This window comes from Lissotriton helveticus, chromosome 4_1, assembly GCF_964261635.1.
Source record: "Lissotriton helveticus chromosome 4_1, aLisHel1.1, whole genome shotgun sequence".
Taxonomy (NCBI): domain Eukaryota; kingdom Metazoa; phylum Chordata; class Amphibia; order Caudata; family Salamandridae; genus Lissotriton; species Lissotriton helveticus.
In genome coordinates, this window is record NC_136063.1 from 1,592,095,069 (window position 1) to 1,592,114,767 (window position 19,699).

At 42.9% G+C, this 19,699-nt stretch overlaps 1 protein-coding gene across 4 annotated transcripts in view; it reads left to right on the forward strand.

The window, feature by feature from the left end:
• Positions 1–19,699, forward strand: part of AMPH (amphiphysin) — a 959,953-nt gene that overhangs the window by 709,179 nt on the left and 231,075 nt on the right. For all 4 annotated transcript variants that reach the window (XM_078688208.1, XM_078688209.1, XM_078688210.1 and 1 more), the window contains exon 10: positions 6,899–7,037. In XM_078688208.1, coding sequence (XP_078544334.1) covers positions 6,899–7,037 — 139 coding nt within the window. The remainder of the gene's footprint in view (positions 1–6,898; positions 7,038–19,699) is intronic.

Here is a 19,699-nt window from a genome sequence, read left to right on the forward strand (position 1 = left end):
CCACGTGCCTCATGGGAACAGTCCAGCCCGTACTGCCAGGCCAGGTCGTCCCTGGAATGGAATCATGCATCCTAGGACGGGTTTCGGGGTTTCACCTCTCATCAGCCAGGATAGCTTGACTCAAGTGGCATGGAGAGCACTGGACCCACGTCTGGGCATACCTGTTTCACTCGGGGTGACAAATGCAAAAAGAACAAATGATGGACAGAATGCAGAACAATGTCATACATTCACCCCAGTACAGAGATCTGGGCCTAAATCCATTGTTATTATTCTCACCATGCCATTCTAGTTTGAACCCAGCAATTAGCAAACTAGTCTTGACCCTGTGCCTCATGGGAACAGTCCAACCCGAACTGTCAGGCCTGGTCCTCCCTGGACTGGAATCAAGCATCCTAGGAACGGTTTCGAGGTTTCACCCCTCACCAGCCAGGATAGCTTGACTCCAGTGGCATGGAGAGCACGGGACCCACATCTCGGCATACCCGTCCCACTCGGGATGACAAATGCAAAAAGAACAATTGATGGACAGAATACAATACAATGTCATACATTCACCCCAGTACAGAGATCGGGGCCTAAATCCATTGGTTTTTGCTCACGATGCCATTCCAGTTTGAACCCAGCCAAATGCAAATCAGTCTTGACCCTGTGCCTCATGGGAACAGTCCAGTCCGAACTGCCAGGCCAGGTCCTCCTTGGGCTGGAATCAAGCATCCTAGGACCGGTTTCAGGACTTCAGTGGCATGGAGAGCACGGGACCCACGCCAGGGCATACCCGTCCCACTCGGGGTGACAAATGCAAAAAGAACAATTGATGGACAGATATTATTGGCCCAAGTGATTCTGGTTGTTAAGAATGCTACTCCACTGTGAACAGTTCTGTTGCAGCTATGTCTCGTACAAAATGTAGCCAGATTTACCACAATATTATTGTCGTGATCCGATGGTAGTGACTGTTCAATCATGCAAAATATGGAAATTACCACAAAATGAAATTAAAAGTGATTTTTGGGGTTGCTTATTTCAATTTTCAAGATCTGAGTCACAGATATTGTGCATATTTCTCAGTGGCAGTAATATGTAGCAGTAATTACTGCTAGAAAACAAAACAGGTATGTGGAGGGTCGAGGGGATGTTTAAAGACCTGTCTGCTCATACCCCTGAATACAATATAACGCACAAAAGAGCAGAACAGGTCTGGAGAAAGGTGTGTAGCTGTACTGGCCAGGGTGCAGATTAAAAGGATGCATACATGCACACATGATGTTGAAAATCACTGGCTAGATGAATCCCATCAGACCACCCCTTATGGTGGAATTTACGTCATGTGGGATGTTACTGATCATACCAAAATACAACCGACCATATAGTGCCGATGTAGAAATGGATGTCAGGAAGATAGCCGTGACAATCATCAAAAAGTGATCATGACTAAGGTGCAGTGCCTATATACCAATAGTGAAAATAAAATTGACTACATGTGCGTTGTAAGGTATTCAAAGCGCACTTCATGTGTCAAAAGTTAAAAACCCGCCGGGTAATAGTGTTACCCAATGGCGCAGTGATGAACGGTCGACATGTTTCAGCTCTAGGGACTTTCCCCAGCTTTCTTCAGGACCAAAGCTAGTATTGCTACTGCAACCATGAATGAAATGTTAAATCAACATCAAACAATGTACTAAAAAATGAGTACATATCTACCAGGAACCATCACCGTTGAATGTCCACTGGAAGGCAAGGAGAACATCTTCTTCCTATAAAATGAAGTTTGATTTACAACAACACCATATATCAAATATACAGGTGAGGTGGGGTCTTCACCCACACAAGGCTGGGTGAGTAGCACCATGAGGAAATGCCTCATGTTGTTTGAGCTATTAAGCTTTTTTCAAACCAAGCTGAATGTCAATTATTCATGCTAAGTGTGTTTTGTCTGTGCGGCTTGTGTGTAGGTGTCTTGATGTATATTTGATATATGGTGTTGTTGTAAATCAAACTTCATTTTATAGGAAGAAGATGTTCTCCTTGCCTTCCAGTGGACATTCAACGGTGATGGTTCCTGGTAGATATGTACTCATTTTTTAGTACATTGTTTGATGTTGATTTAACATTTCATTCATGGTTGCAGTAGCAATACTAGCTTTGGTCCTGAAGAAAGCTGGGGAAAGTCCCTAGAGCTGAAACATGTCGACCGTTCATCACTGCGCCATTGGGTAACACTATTACCCGGCGGGTTTTTAACTTTTGACACATGAAGTGCGCTTTGAATACCTTACAACGCACATGTAGTCAATTTTATTTTCACTATTGGTATATAGGCACTGCACCTTAGTCATGATCACTTTTTGATGATTGTCACGGCTATCTTCCTGACATCCATTTCTACATCGGCACTATATGGTCGGTTGTATTTTGGTATGATCAGTAACATCCCACATGACGTAAATTCCACCATAAGGGGTGGTCTGATGGGATTCATCTAGCCAGTGATTTTCAACATCATGTGTGCATGTATGCATCCTTTTAATCTGCACCCTGGCCAGTACAGCTACACACCTTTCTCCAGACCTGTTCTGCTCTTTTGTGCAGTAATTACTGCTCCAAGGGAGTTGTGAAGGAGACGCATTCACACTGTTTAACAGACCTTGCTCACCACTGCCAGGTCTCAGAGTCTCAAAGAGAGAGTCGATAATTCGTGAAGAGGTGGAGTGAAGTTTGGGTCCAACATTCACAATTGAATAACTCTATTATTACAAAGCACTTTTGAACTGGGGGTTCCCCCCTTCAAAACCTCTGGCTTTTATGCTCTGTTGGGCATTATGCTGGAGTAATACCATGAGTCTCTAGATAGCTCGTACATTAACTGTGTTTATATACTTTCCAGAAAATAGAGTTAGAAGGCCTGAGAGAGTCCTGCACCCTTTAGAAAATTCAACCATGTTGGGTGGTTGTTATAAAACTCAAGGCAGATATCAGGTGCTAGAAGTCATTACCACATAGAATAGTACATACCATGCAGTACTGGAAGGAGAATTGCAGTCTGAGGTATCCAGTTGGTCCAAGGATGCTTGTTTCTGGTCCATGGCAGAACTGGCTTGGCAATTCGGGATGGACTTTTCGCATGAGGAACAGGGTTAAGATTGATTTGCATATGGCTGGGTCTGAACTGGGGTGGTGAAGTGAGCTAAAGAAAGATGATGGATTCAACCCAGATCTGTGATTGTGGGTGAGTACCTGAAAAGTTTCCACGCTCCGTCCATCATCTCCTTGTATTTTGCTTTGTTCACCATTAGGTGGGCAGGGTTTGCCCAGACGTGGGTCCCTTGCTCACTTTGCTACTGGATTCAGGCTAGCCTGGCTGATGAGGACTGGTACCCTTAAACCAGTCCCACGATGCTTGTTTCTGGTCCAGGGAAGACCTGGCTTTTCAGTTCAGGCTGGACTGTTCCCATGAGGTGTAAGGTCAAGACTGATTTGCATATGGCTGGGCCTGAACTGGGGAGGCGAAGTGAGCTAAATAACGATGATGGATTCAACCAAGAGATGTGACTGGGGGTGAGTGTCTGAAAAGTTTCAGCACTCTGTCCATCATCTCTTTGTGTTTGCTTTATTCGCCCTAAGTTGACACGTGATGCTCGGACATGGGTCCCTTGTTCACTTTGCCACTGGTTTCAAACTAGTCTGGCTGAATAGGGGTATTACCCTGAAACCGGTCCCAGGATGCTTGTTTCCTGTCCAGGGAAGACCTGTCTTGGCAGTTCGGGCTGGACTGTTCCATGAGGAATAGGCTCAAGACTGATTTGCAAATGGCTGGGTCTGAACTGGGATGGCGAAGTGAGCTAAAGAACGATGATGGATTCAACCCAAATCTGTGACTGGGGGTGAGTGTCTGAAAAGTTTCAGTGCTCCGTCCATCAGCTCGTTGTGTTTGCTTCATTTTCCAGAAGCAATCATATGAATTGTGAGTTCCTAAAAACTAGAAGTTATTTTCTCAGTTCCTACAATACTGTGTTATACTGAAAAAAATCAAAGTTTACAACATTCACAAACTTAAACTTTGTCAAGTAATCAAGAAGACTATTATGAGGTTTACAGTAATTAAACTGTAACGTGTTTATAGCTGAATCACTAATCCGAGTTCTGCAAAAACACCACTGAAATGTGGAAATAACCTGTGTTAATCAGTGGGTACAAAAATACACATTCCTGTGGTTATTCAACACTCATAATGGTCTCGAAATTCCACATACTGGAATCAAAATATTAGAGATATTTTTAATTTTAGAAGTGGAACTGCCATTACATTACTTGGAATGAGGAATGAAGTCCTAAGAAGACTTCTTGTTTTGTAGCTAGGCCTGTGCTATACCAGTAAGCACACATTCACATACATAGGAAGTATTTGTAGGCAATGTGTAGGTAGTTTACATACAGTCAATTTCTCATAACCACAGAAAAGTATGGAATATAAAATAGCATGGATGTTATCGTGTTCAGCAGCAATTCTTAGATTCAATGGGATCTTCCATTAAATGTAGGTTAAACTATCTAAAAAGTGCTTTGCAGAACAAGATCACACTCTGCCCCGGCATTGGAAGAGGGCCTCACATCCCTTGGTGAGCATCAAGCTATTTGTGCACTATGATAGGTGTGCAAATTGCTATGTGATTGCATAAACCGTATTCATGTACAACAGATAAATGATGGGGTCGGAGACTTTCTGGTCAGACCTCTATCAGAGATGTATCCGGTCAGCTCTCACACATACTCTCTAGGCTGGTTGATCTAGTGTGAAATCGTGATGTAATAACAAGGAAAGTGTGCTGCAGTTCGAAGGGTTTTTATCCTGAATGAAGCAATTAACAATGTAAAAATATGTTTATGACATGTTAAATATTCTCTTAAGAGTTTCGCGGTGCGTCCACTGTGCCGGCATGACGTGGAAATGACCACAAAATCACCAGTTGAAAGGGAGGTTTAAGGAAAGTAATATTACAGAAGCTCATGATTATGCCATTTGACTGTAGGAAGATTGGAGGTGGAAGGTAATATCCATCTGAACTATGCTAGATATTAGGCGAGTAGTGGCTGTGTCCTTGCAAAGTGGCGGGCGGGGGGAGAGGTGAACTGGGACAACGGACAACCAAACAAAACAAATAAAAAATAACTTACCTGCCCCTCCGACGCTCCTTTCTGGCTCTGTGCACTGCAGGCACAGGCTCCCAGAATCCCCTATAGCCAAACGCAACGCTGCTATCATGCTGAAACAACGTCAGGATTGGCCGGAGTGCTCTGAATTTACAATCCTGGGTAGACTAGGAGCAGCCGCGGGCCGTGGAGGGAGTTACTGTGGGGCAGGGAGGCGGGGAGGGGGCGGGGCAGGGTGGAGAGGGCTAAAAACTGGCACCTGGATAATTACAGGTAAGTAAACAATTTGATTAATAAAACGAATTTCGTAGTGCGCACTGCATCGCATTTTGCGATGCAGTGCGCGCTACGAAATTCGTTTTATTATTTAAATTGTTTACTTACCTGTAATTATCCAGGTGCCGGCTTTTAGCCCTCTCCACCCTGCCCCGCCCCCTCCCCGCCTCCCTGCCCCACCGTAACTCCCTCCGCGGCCCGCGGCTGACTAGGAGCCTATCCCTGCTGTCTCCAACCTGGTATTGCAGCTTGGGTTGGAGACATCTTCAGTGCTCATTATCAGCCACGGTCGGTAGGGGAGTAACTGCCGGGCGGTGACGTGGGAGGGGAAGGGGCAGGGTGGGAGTTAGTAATGTATGGATAATGGAGGTTTGCAGGTAAGTAAACGTTTAAATAAATCAAACGAATTTCGTTGCGCGCACTGCATTGCATTTGGGGATACAGTGCACCCAACGAAATTAGTTTGATTTATTTATATGTTTACTTATATGCAAACCTCCATTATCCATACATTACTAACCCCCACCCTGCCCTCCCCCCCTCCTCATGTCACCGCCCCGGCAGGTACTCCCCTACCAACCACGGCTGCTCATTATGGTTTGGCCAGCCTGAGACGTCCGGCCAAACCGTCATGTGCACTGACAACAGTGCACCTCCCACTCCCCCTCTGCCTATCATCCCCATGTCCCTGCCCCTAGACATTACGCTACAGACAAAATTGAAACAATTATAGACACAGTTTTTTGGGGGGGCTGTTGGTGAGGGGGCGATGTTCCTTCGCCATAGTGGAGGAACTGCTGCTGTATCAGGAAAAAGCACAGGGCTTTCTTCGCTGTCAATAAAAGTTGTCAAATGAAGTGCAGATTTTGTTATTACGGGTTTGAGACTTTACCTCCCTTGAGTTTTATTTGTTCAGCACTTCTAGACCCCAGGAGAAGAGGCTGTGTCTTGCATTTCTTGAAAAAGGTATTCATAACTGCCATGATATTTGTCTCAGTTTAGCTGTAATGATCCCAGAATAGTAGGTTGCTTAATGAATTTTACTGGTTTAATGATGAATAACAAGATTGCTTTTGGTATATTTGTTGTTATAATGACATCATGTTTGATTTGCTTATCAGCAGGAAGTCACACTAATGTGTTTTTTTTTTACTTTTTGTATTGGTAGGATTAATCTTCTCTTTTATGTTTGAGTGGGATTATATGAAAATATGTGTAAAGACTTTGCCTATTTTAATAGAATCTTGCATCTAAATATGCTGTTTTTTGTTGTTTTCCATACGAGTATTCCTCTGCACGGTTTTCACAACTGTTTCCAACTGTCCATATATTGTAAAATGTTGATCTTCATGTAGTGTTAGTTGATTACAAATAAATCATTATCCCTCCTGATGCAGCTTTAATGAGTAATTGCTGAGAGTCATTATTCATTGATGAAATAATGATAGTTAGTGTATGACCTTTTCCACAGTGATTCAGGCCCACTCCGTATTGCAAAGACGCCGTCACCTCCAGAGGAGCCTTCGCCGCCTCCCAGTCCTGTTGCCAGCCCAAACCATACGCTGGCACCTGCGTCACCAGCTCCAGCACGGCCTAAATCGCCATCACAGGTAAGGGCAAAGCTTAAATGTCCTCGGGCATGTATGAAGAATTGTATTACCATGACATTTCTGAACTGGGTACACAAGGCTGTTATTTTTAAAGCGTGGCAAAACATGGGGGGTTGATTCAGTTGAGGAACAAAGGGGCTGGAATTCAATAAACCAAGTACATAAACACGGTTACCCCTAAGACCACAGATTCAATAAGTTCCATTTCTATTCAAGTACAAATTATTACTCGAATATCTGTACAATTTATGAACAACATTGCATTCAAACAATTATAATACTTTACCAAATTGATACTTTTCAAATAAAGTGAATTTCCTTTATTTCACAAATGTTATTCATATATATATTCTCATACTCTCTTTTTTTTGGTGTTTTTGATTTTGTCAAAAGTATTTCATCAGCAAAAAAGTATTTTTACAATTTCTGTACAGTGTTTGTAAATTTGTAAACAGTTCACATTCAAAATCGCTTCTAGTCTACACACTAAAAACAATTTCAGACATCTTCTTGGTCCTTGATATTATTTACAAAAAACAATAATTCATGACGGGAAAATAATACTGCATTATTCCTCAATCATCAGTAACTCAGTGGTACAAAGGAAAAATGGAGCTCAGAGTTCACATTAACACAAAGTTATATCGTAGTCAACCTCCATCAGTAGGTTAAACTAAACATTTGCTGTTATCTTCAATCCTTTACAGTATGTTGAAGCACTTGACCTTGTGATGGTGAGAAAAGGTGAATAAAAAGGGGGAGGGGGAAGTTTGCCGACGCGTTTTGACCTTAAGATGAGGACCAGATAATTTCATGTAAGGCCTTCCTCAGGGCTGTGATATTTAGTGTAGGACACTGTAAGATTTAGAAAAGTGGATCACTTTCAGAGTCTACTAATTGGATTGTTTTGGCGATGGGTAGAAGCCGCTCCCCATATGTACTTGCTTTCTTGCGCCTTCTAATGTCTTTGTCAAGTGCGTAGCATGCACTTCTGCTTAATAAACGCACCGCACTTCTCTGTGTCGGCAGATGAAGTGTAGCAAACCAGTTGTGAATACCGCAGGGAGCGTCCTGTTTTTCACGCCTTCTTTTGAAGTTAACTCGGGCGTCCTCTCAGCGTCGAGGCCAATGCTCATAACCTCCATTTTTAAAGCTTCACAATCATAGGTGTGTACACAGTAAAGATTTTTGTGCACTCACAAAATTTCAGAATTTCGGTTTCGGCCCCCTGTAAACTTTATAAAGTATGTCTTTGCTACACGGTGAGGTCACTTTCATGCTAATGGAACCCAACAAAACCAAAGTGACTTATGGAGTGCCATTTACACCACATGCATATTTTGCAAATTATTCCATGTTGCAAAATGCATGCAGATTTTTTTCTGGAAGTGTAATCAAATTTAGCAAATCTTTTCAATGCGCAAAGGAATTGCAGAAGAGAAAAACATCAAGGTGCTAAATACAATGGAGTCGCAAATAGCTGGTGCATATTGCACACCTTCTGATAAGTGCTACTGCAGGATACAGTAATTACTTGACGTTCAATATGATCCCAATTCTAAATTGCACTCTATGGATTTGGGAGGTTCAGGCAATTTGATTATGATTTACCATACTCTGAGGAATGAAAACTGGTACAGCACACAATTTGCACTCATGAATATGGATTTAGTAGGCTTTACATGTTGCAAACAGGAGTGGCAAACTCCTTCATCAACAAAATGTAAATCTTATTTGTAATCCTATTTCGGGCCCAAATGTGAGTTAAACAGCCACTTGTAAACTGGAATTGTTTGTTTTCTGAAAAGTGCATTTGCTATGGACACGGATATATGCAATGCAAATTATCATCAAAATAGAAATGTTCACACGGACGATCTGAAGCGAAACAAATTGTTCATACTACACAGGGTTTGAGGATCTCCACAGATGGTTGTGCAGATAATAGAAAATTAACTTTTTTCACTTCTTACAGAGAGAAGTGCACCAGACGGGCATAAACAGTAATTCCAGGATCTAATATAAGGTACCTACAGGCATCCATATGACTAGGATATCTGGAGGCAGGTTTGGGATTTGAATTTTTATTTCACTAAACTGATTTGACATTAGTGGCAATCTAGTTTGTCACTTTCTGGCATCAAAGTACAGTGAGATTTTTTCCTAAGCTCTGAATACAAATGTATGAAACTAGTTAGCAGTGCTTAACTTGAGGAGGCGTTTGCCAGTGCTCCGCACCACACTAAGGGCCTGATTATGATGTCGGACAGAAACGTTACACCCAACACTATCTCGGATTTGGGATCCGACCGTCTTGTGGTCTGCAGTTCTGCACGACCGATTACGATGTCTCCCAACACCGCTCAGTCAGGCTCCCATTGACTCCTATGGGAGCCCATGTTCAGACCGACAACACTGGCTCCTATGGAGAAAATGGGTATCGGCAGAAAACCATGCACCCAGTCTCGGGAACCCCATTGTGCCTGTCACACAGTGCATTATCTTAAAAGGGGGTCCCTTGGGTACCCTCATGACGTCAACCAGAGGCCTCAGGATCAACGGGGCCCCCATAGTCAGATTCTGTCAGTCTTGTTGTGTCGGACAGACCGAGTTGGAAAGGCTGTTGTAATCCAACATCGTAATCAGTCGGGCAGAAATGCTGCCAGCAGAGCTGTAGGATTCGGCTCGGACTCGCTCGGATTCTCCTAGAGCCGGTCGGAACCGATTGGGAATGTTCGAACGGTTTCCCTTCCAACCTCGAACATAATAATCGGTCAGTCGGATTGGATGGGTTATAGGGAAATCCGACTGTTGGTCGGAGGCTTTCTGCCCGACATCATAATCAGGCCCTTAATTTGCAAAACACCACATATGGCAGTCTATCACATGATGGTGCTGTTTGTCTATTTTTGTGGTGAACACATCAACAATGTTTAACAATTTACTATACATTAGAAACAAATAATACCAGTGCATTGGAAACAGGTACGGATGCGTCGCACTTCTCGTCGTTGCGTTGCTTTTCCAGCTCCCATCAGCCAGAACAACCTCCAGAGTCCCAGAACAGCTACAGAGACCTCTTGGCAGGTCATACCTCCCAGCAATGAAGTTCAGGGGAGCTGGGGGTGAAGTCTTTGTGTCCCTGAGACTTCAGAACAGGAGGAAAGCTCTTCTTCAAGCCCTTGGAGATCTCAAGCAGGGAACACAGCACACAGCAAAGTCCTTTCCCTTTCCTTGGCAGAAAGTAGCCACTGCAGGTCGCTCCAGACAGTAAGCAGCACCGGGGCAGTATTTCTCATCAGTTTCTCCAGCTGTTCTCCTTTGCAAAGGTTTCTCTTGATTCCCAGAAGTGATCTTTGAAGTCTTTTCTATCCCTGATACCTGTAACAGGAGGCAAGCTCTACTACAACCCCTTGGAGAACACCCTAACAGCAGGATGATGACAGCACGGTCCATTCCTTTCCCTGCCAAGACAGAAGCAACCACTGCAGGCCAACCCCAACAGCACACAGCACAGGGGCAGTACTTATCCAGTTTTCCCATTCCTTCTTCCTGGCAGGTTCCTTAGTTCAGCAGTAATCTAAAGTTCAGGCGTCTGGGTCCCACTTTTTCTAGCACAAAATCTTTTTTTCTCCTGTGGCAGAGAAGCTCTTTTCCCAGCCAAAACCTGGTATGTCCTCTTGGGTGCAGCTTCCTGGCAGGAGGTGGAGAAAGCATTGTGTACGGCAGACCAGGCCCATTCAGGTGAAAGGAAATCTCCTCCCCTACTCTAAATGCAGCCCAAGTCTATTGAGCCCAGCCCTGACTCATTCGTGGAAGGCAGGACACACATCAACCCCCCGCCCACTGTGGCCATCAGAGAGAATGCACATCCTCAGCCCCTGTCATTCAAAACCCAAACAGTCAATACACTAACCTAGCAGAGGCACATAGAATGGCTAAGCAAGAAAATACCCACTTTCTAAAAGTGGTATTTTCAAAAACACAATATAAAAATCATCTTTACCAAAAGATGCATTTTTATATTCTGAGTTCAGGCACACTAAACTCCATCTTTCCATCTTGCCCCAATGGGAAGTTATATATCTAAAAGATGTTATAAATAAACTCCCATTCTATCGTATGGGACAGATAGCCTTTCAAAAGGAAAAATGAAATTGGCAGTACTTCACTATCAGGACATGCCGCACACATTAGAGCACGTCTTACCTTTTACAGACACTGCACCCTGCCCACAGGGGTTGCTTGGACCAACCTTAGGGGGTGATTCACATGTTAAAAAAGGGAAAATTAGGGCCTAGCAAGTGGGTGCACTTGCCAGGTTGACAGTGTCAAACTGCACACAGACACTGTAGTGGCAGGTCTGAGTTACCTTTAAAAGGCTGCTTGTGTGGGTGACACAATCAGTGCTGCAGGCGCACATCAGCATTTGATTTACAGGCCCTGGGCACACAGTCGCTGTACTAGGGACTTAGTAGTAACTCCAATAACCAATCATGGAAACCCCAATCCATCATAACAATTTATAAGGAGAGCAAATGCCCTTTAGCCCTGATCAGCAGTGGTAAAGTGACCAGAGTCATAAAACCAACAAAAACAGGTCAGAAACAGAAGGACAAAAAGCAAAACGCCTAGGAATAAAGCTGCTGGACAAGCCAGGTCTTAAAATCATTAACACTCAATCCAGGTGCAAGTCCTGCTCCTTCCTCTGTGTGTGTGTCTCTCTCTCACGCCGACCTCGACTCCCAATTCCCCCTGTACAATACCTATGTGCGCTATCTCTTCCCTGCCCCCATCCCTGTCTTGTGCTGGCACTGAATTCTGCTGCCACTGGAAGTCTCTGTCCTTCCCTCCACGTATTTCTCCCTCCCTCCTCCACCGCTGACATTCTGCCACTGCTCAGATGGCACTTTTAGCTTTGACAGTCCTTATGAAAGTATGATATAAGCATTCACAGAGCCATTAGCAGTGGGCCGCCATCTTGGCATATTATTTTATACACTTCCAGAATGGCTGTCACGTTGCATGTAGAAAAAATGTGAGAGTCATTATGCTATATCATTCCAAGATGATTGTCATGTTACAATCCTCTTGGGAGTATACAAAATAAAATTCCATAATGAGTGCCTGCTGATGTTGGCCTTTCTAAGACTTGCATTGCATTGGAAATCCTCACAAACCCAGTAGTGGTGGGCAGCCATCTTGAACCGTTATTTTGTATACTTTAAAGATATCCATCACATTGCATGTATATGCAGAGTGAAAGCCATCTAAGAACGGTCCATCAATAGTATTTTTCAATGTGACTGCCCTCTTGGACACATATTAAAATACAATCTAATATAGCTGCTTGCCACTATTGGCTTTGCCAAGGCTTGCACCACAGTTCTACAAACATTGTTAAATCCAATACCTTCAGTAAACAAGAATTGGCAAAGTGAGACCCATTAATTATGTCAATATTTTACTATGGATATTTTTCAGTTCTGAACAATAGAATGTTAGCTATTCAAGCCAAGACCCTGATCCACCACCCCGGGGAATCCCAGGAAGGAGGAAGAGTTGGAAGGCGGAGGGCTACCGCCTTCCTTTTGCCCAACAAGTCCATGTAAAATGTTGGGTGATGAAATCCACTACACGATACTTGTATGGCGGTGGTTACAATGACATGGTTGGGCGAGCCACAGGCAGTAGTAGGGATATGGCCTTCAGATTAATGCTTTGCTAGCCTCCATCATTGCTTTGCAAGTGGTGGCTGAGTTATGGATAGCAGTTCCTTCAGGAGGTTACCAACATGCAAATTGAGGCCTTCGTTCTGATGTTTGGAGCTTTAACAAGATGTACGAAATATGCTAAGGTCCAACATCATGATAGATTCTCTAAAAATGCATTCTCTTATTCAGTAAAGAGCTTTGGGAAGCTGTTGAACAATGGTCTTGCAGACTCAAGCTTGAAAAACCCAGTGTATTTCATAATCCTTAGGTGCATTAGCGTGACTGACCATCAATTTGAAACAGTATATTTACCATTCTAATTCAAACTTGCCACTTAGGATTTTCAAAAATATAAGACTCGTAATAAATATGAGGTTGGAAAAAATAATTTCAAATATAAGACTTAAAAATATTAATAAGTAAATTATTCAAATGTGGTCTCTTATGGAAAGCTGATGCAATGGCAAGTCTAAGTAATTGTCATTATCAATTGATGCAGAGCTCAGTCAGTGTAATGGTGGTTGGATAAGCAGGATGTAATATTTTCATAGAAGAGATCATATGTCATAAGCCATGCATTAATAAACCCAATAACACAAATGTCTATATATAAAAGTTTGATCTCTGTTGTCAGATTAATTCTGCTTTCTTTCGTCTCTGAAACTCAAGAACAAGAAGTGCAAATCTATGGTACAAACTGCACCACAAAGCAAGTTTTGCACAAAATATTTTTTCAAAAAATTATAAAAAGTACTTTAAAAAGCAGTTTCTTTTTGCTGATATTTGTATTTGTATTGGGATTTGTAAAGCCCAGTAATCACCTCTGAAGGGGTATCTCCGCGCTGTAGAAGAAGGTAAGTCAGATAAACATGGGCAGACAGGTTTAACCTCTGAACAATGCTGTTTTCAGGAGTTTCCTTAAACAAAGTAAGTTGGAGCATTTGTGTAGTTCCTTGGGCAGGGTATTCCACAGTTTTCAGGCTAGATGTACAACAGTTTTGCCTCCGGTTCTAAACTTCTTAAAACGGGGAACCACCAGCAACCCTTTACCTTCCGATCTAAGATACGATCCAGACAGTAGATTTTAAATTTATCTGACAGGTAGCTGGGGCTCGCACCATATTAAGCGTTATGGGTGAGGCAACAAAGATTAAAATTAATTCTCTGGCGGAATCGAGAGCCAGTGAAGTTGTTGAAGCAATAGACCTGAGGAGGTGCGAGGTGTTTTTTTTAGAGCCAAGAGAGCCGCCACATTTAGTACAATCTGCAATCTGGTTAGTAGGGACTCATTTGCAGATGCCAGCAGTGCATTACAATAATCTAAGCGGCCAATAATCAAAGCCTGAATCAGGGTTCTTCGTACGAGAGAGGCAGCCATCGAATAACTAGTGTATGGTTACAAGTGCCTGCTGTAATCATCACTTAGTCCTTGGTTAACAACACATCCAAGCGTACTCCCAGGTTTTTTGCCACCAAGGTAGGAGTAGGAGCAGAACCCAAAGTTGCAGGCCACCACCCAGGGGACCAGAAATGCGTCCAAGACAGGAATGTCATTACGTGAGCTCTTAGTAAATTTGCCCCTGATTGTTTTCTCTTTCTTGCCATTGATTTTGTTAGTTAAAAATCCATAACATTATGTTGCAATTCATCGAATTACATTCCATCTATTTAAATTGAGTTATTTCGCCTTGCATCATTCGGTGATAAAACACTGTGGCATGCTTGAGATTAAAAACTCAAAAGCAATCATTTATAGCTAACCAGCGCCCCACAGTAACCTGTAATTTCTTTGCAGCCTATGAACAGGACAAAGAGTTTCTCAAAGCATACCATGCAAAAGCCAAATAATTTATCAAGACATGCCAAAATGGAAAAATCAATACAATGAAATTACTGTCTGTTTGTTAGAAATTAGGTTTCTGGTTGGCTAGGGTATGCGCCTCAGCCCTGCACAACCCACCACTATAGTCAGAGTAAGGGAGTTAAACACACAAGATAGCCGTTGCTCACCCCCTTGGTAGCTTGGCAGAGCAGTTAGGCATATCCCATAGGCAATTTGTAAAGTGTTTGCGCAACGCAACATCAGTGACACACTAGGCACACAACAAAAAGAGACTTCACACAAGGTTATATAAAAACATCCTCTGTTTTGCACATAAAACACATTAGACCATAATCACATAAATCACTATGCCACTAGGCACTTGTCATTACGTCACATAGATCATAACATCACTTTACCACTAGGCAATGGTCAGAACAGCATAGATATCGCAATCACGTAAATACTTGTAGGTTGTACACATTATAAAAACACCATCACAACACTGTACATATTATGCAGGTCCTAAAGTTATACTCGTTATCCTATCAAATGGAAGGCCAAACAACATAAATCATAACCTCGGGGCCTCAAATGCAGGTTAGGTCATACATAAATCATGGCTGCTGGGCATATTGTGCAAATCCTGGCAATGTAAACCAACATGCATCATAAAATCAGGGCACAAACTGTTGTAGAAGCTGGGTAAAGCACCCAAGATACAGGCATCACCAATCGCTGTGCAAACGTGACAGTACAAGCATCAGACCAACCTGCATCACAACATTAGGGCATAAAATGCAGCAGTAACCCCCTTGGATGAAAACTCATGCATTAGCACATGCCCCAATACCAGTAGAGACCAGAACATGTTCCCAGAAGGATCTAGGCTGTAATACACCTGCAGGCAATTCCCAATGCAAATGTATGAGAGGGCAGCCTAACAGCAGTGAGAAACCAAATAGGCTGTTGGTCACTACCAGAACATGCCACACAACACAAGGACATGTCCTACCTTTTGCCCACACAGCAGCCTGCCGATAGTGCTAGCTGGGGCCTACCTTAGCTACGACTTATATGTAGTAAAAGGAGGGTTGCAGACATGGCAACCACTTTAAATACCATGTCACTGCAGCAGTAAACTGTGTGCGCAGGTCCTGCAGCAGCAGAGGCCTGAGAGAGGTTTGAAAGGCTACTTTGGTGGATGGCACAAGCAGTGCTGCAAGCCCACCAGTAGCATTTAATTTACAGGCCCTGGGTATATGGGATGCCACTGTGCAAGGGGCTTACAGGTAAATTAAGTATGCCAAACAGGTGTACACCAATCATACCAAGTTTTCAAGAGAGAGCACATACACGTTAGCACTGATCAGAAGTGGTAAAGTGCCCAGAGTTATAAAACCATCAAAACTGGTCTGAAAAAATACAGCAGGAAGGCAAAAAGTGTGGGGATAACCCTGCAAAAAGGACCAGTTCCAACACTGTTCTATTCTCCATTGGAAATCTGATCCTTCATAAGACCGAGTTCGTACATCCTATGGATAAGCCAAAGACGGGCCAGCTGGTAGGTGTTAGACTCTGAGCTGTGACTTAATGATCCACATACAGACGAAAGCCTCTCTATTGTTACCCATGAGTTTTTACAAGAAGGATAGGCCTTTCAGTGTGTAAAAAAGAAGCCATCACCAAACCACGCAAATCCTTGTGAGCCTAATTAATCAAGAGGAATCTCGATGTCACTAAAAAAGCGGTTCATTTCCTACAGAAGCTCAAAAACAAAGAATTCCATCAGTGACAGCTGATGTTAAAAATTAGAGTGGGCAGATTTATAATGGAGCGTTCATGAAGATTCCAGCCAGAACTGGCTCTGGGATGTTACAAGCTCAGTGGTCCTACTTTAGAACTTTACAAGAAATGGACATAATACAGTGCAGGCTTCTTTCTTATATGCCATCTTTGTATTTCGCTTTTGGTGTAGCCTCCTCTGGGGCTTTTTATTTCGCTGGTAAAATAGGTCTACACATCTATTTTAAAGCACAACCTTTTATTGCATGAAATGCTTTAATGAAATATTTTCCATGCATTGGCATACGCTAGAATGGCGAAATCGCCATAATACTTGTGCCAGCTTCTCACCGTTGTTTCTAGAGCTGGCTGTATGTACTTTCCAGTCGCGGCTCATCACATGCATCGCAATACAGGTGGGGTGGGGGGGATTGTCGCCTGGGGGTGGGGGCCGGGGAATTAAATATAATAAAAAGGAAAACTTACCTCAGAGAGGGTCCGCGCCACCTCTGCTCCCCTTGGCGCCTTAATGAACGGGACTGGAGCGTACTGGCAACCCCTCTCAGCCACTCCTGGTGCTGCCAGCAGTGCCAGGATTGGCTTAGGGCACGGTTAATCTTCGCCCGCCGCCTGCCCATTAGGAGACTAAAGGGCTCCTAATGGGCATGCGCAAACAAGTGAAAACACAAGTGCGCATGACTGGGTACGGGCAAAAAATTCGCCCTCCGTCCCCACTCATGCACACTTGTGTTGTGCTGCTGCCTGTTGCACCTGGTCTGACAATCATGTCAGTCAACATGACGCCGGACCGCCTACCCCCTTCAGACTCTGAAGGGGTGGGCGGACCGACGTCATGCTGACTGACATGATTGTCAGTTCTCCGTCTTTGAACTTAAGTAAACTGAGTCAGTTTACTTAAGTTCAGAGACGCCGAGGGAGCTGTGGCCGGGGGGACTAATGCCCCAACGCCCCAATGGACGCACCGCGCCTGGTGCTTTCAACTGTTGAAAATATGCGGATTGTAAAATCATACTGAACAATAGCAAGTTCTAAAATAATCACTTCCCATGGGAAACATACGTCCAGGATTACAGCCCTGAGCGCAAACCCTGTCAATAAAAACAAGAATGTTGAACAGAATCATTTCGAAACAGAGTTCATATTGCACCAGCATTTCAACCTCACTAAACATGGGAAACGAGAAGAAGGAATGGCAACAACAAACCACTATAGCTGTGAAGCTCAGTTGTCCTGCAGGTAACCTTCCACCCAAAGTAATACCAAGGCCACAAAAATATCTTTTATTACACCCACCATTTCAAGAGCCTGATTTACAATAACAAAGTTGCTTAAGTAAGTGGATACATCCAAGTAAGTAATCTCCTGCTGCATTGAGGTTGGCTTCACCTCTGACCTATCCCCAAATTCAATAACTTCCGGGTCACACTTGCTTGACCAGTGTCTTGTATGCAACAACTAGATACAAAGGTGTGTGATGGCCACTATGTGAAGTAGTCATGCACTGTGATGATATTTTCATCAGTAAAATGTCAGGAGACAGCATCATACTACAAGGGGGAGTTCTTGATTTACTTTTTGGTTTACTCTAAGTCCTGCTGGAATACCCCAGATATGCCAAGTACCTCTTTTAGAGTCTCAGCCACTTCAATGTTCAAAGGGACACCTAATAGGATTTGCATAACCAGATTTCCCTCGTGCAAAGTGCCGACGTGGTATAATTAGTTTAGAAAGTAGCTCAAATCCCACAAGCAATTTTAGACGGATGCAAAACTGAAAACGTGTTTGTTTGCACATTTGCACTGAAGACACCTTCTGTGGTGATTCATACTACTTAAGTATTCACCCTTTTGATGCTGGCCGGATGTGGGATCTTTTTTAGCCATTTATTAACACGTGACTGTGAGAGAATTGAGGTTCTGAGTTTTTTCGGTCACAGCTGTGGAATGAGCATTTCGTCTAACTCATAAGAAGAGCCACACAAAGCAAAAACCTGCAAAAGGGTCCAAAGTTTAAAAAGTATTTTTAAGGCAAAAGGTCTCGCATTTGCGAGCGTACCTTAAGCTATTGACATTGAAAATGACAATGCCTTTTATTTATTTGTTTTTAGAAGGAACAGATATATAATGTTGTTTTTAATGCCATGAGCTCAAACCCTCCTAAATGCGAGACCACTGTGATGGTGGCCAGACCCCCTTTTTTTTTTTACGTTGCTCGCATATTCAGCTTACCGTGAGCAGTGTGTAAACAAAGGGGGGTGGACAACATTAAAGTAAAAGCATGCATAGTGCTTTGAACCAAAGTTAAACAAAATATAAGTAAATTCAAAAGGTTCTGGAGCGTGGCCGTTAAAGTGAAAGCGGAACGCACCCTATATGAAATAATTAAGCCCTGTGCTGTAATTTGAATAAAAATACATTACTATTAAAATAAAAGCGGGCGGGTGCTGTGATATCGTGGATGTAATAGAGGAAGAGCATTAATGAAAATAGTGCTCACTAACTTATAAAGCAGATAGTGTAACAACCGAAGTAAAATGGCCAGTCCTCATGGGAGGTTACAAATGAAGACAAGGCGGTACTAAGGAGGGACTAATAAGCCTATGTATGGATAAGAAGCCAGCATTTATGAAGAGAAATGACATAAGTCAATGACAAATATGGGCGTAGAGCGAGTGGGGCTTGAAGTGTATACTCCAATTCAGCATGCGGCAGAGCAGCGCATGCGCTGCCCAGGCTCGACCTAAAAAAAAAAAGAGTTCATGGAGCATCGACCTGTGTGAGATCCAAACAAAATACAGCAAAATATGGCCAATAAACTCAATGCCTCAGAATCTACAGTAATCTGTGGGTTGCCCTCAAAGCTTAAACATACAAATTAATCAATTCAGAGTTAGAGAATAACGGTTATGCATAAGGTATCGAGGAATTAAATAATATCTGCAAGCTTCCAACACCCCGAATAGGGATGAAAGGATTAGAGGTCTAGAAGTACTATTTAAGTGGAGGCAAATTCGCATACCAGTTTTAAAAAAAATTATTTTATTGGCAAACTGTCCTATATACAAAAAAAACAGATCACAAAATAAGAAATTAAATGAGGTAACAAAATAACTTGTCTAAATATTATCCTTTAGGCAAATGCAAATTGTAACCCTCCGTGATTGGCTACAATCACATTCATGGTGGTCTGTAGTCACATTCATGGTGGTCAACAGACCATCATCTCTGTGATCAGATTCTCAAACTGAATTTCGCATTCAAAGCAGCCAGAGGTCCTTAAAGGAACTCAGGCTGCTTAAGAAAAAAAAGATATTTGTTTTT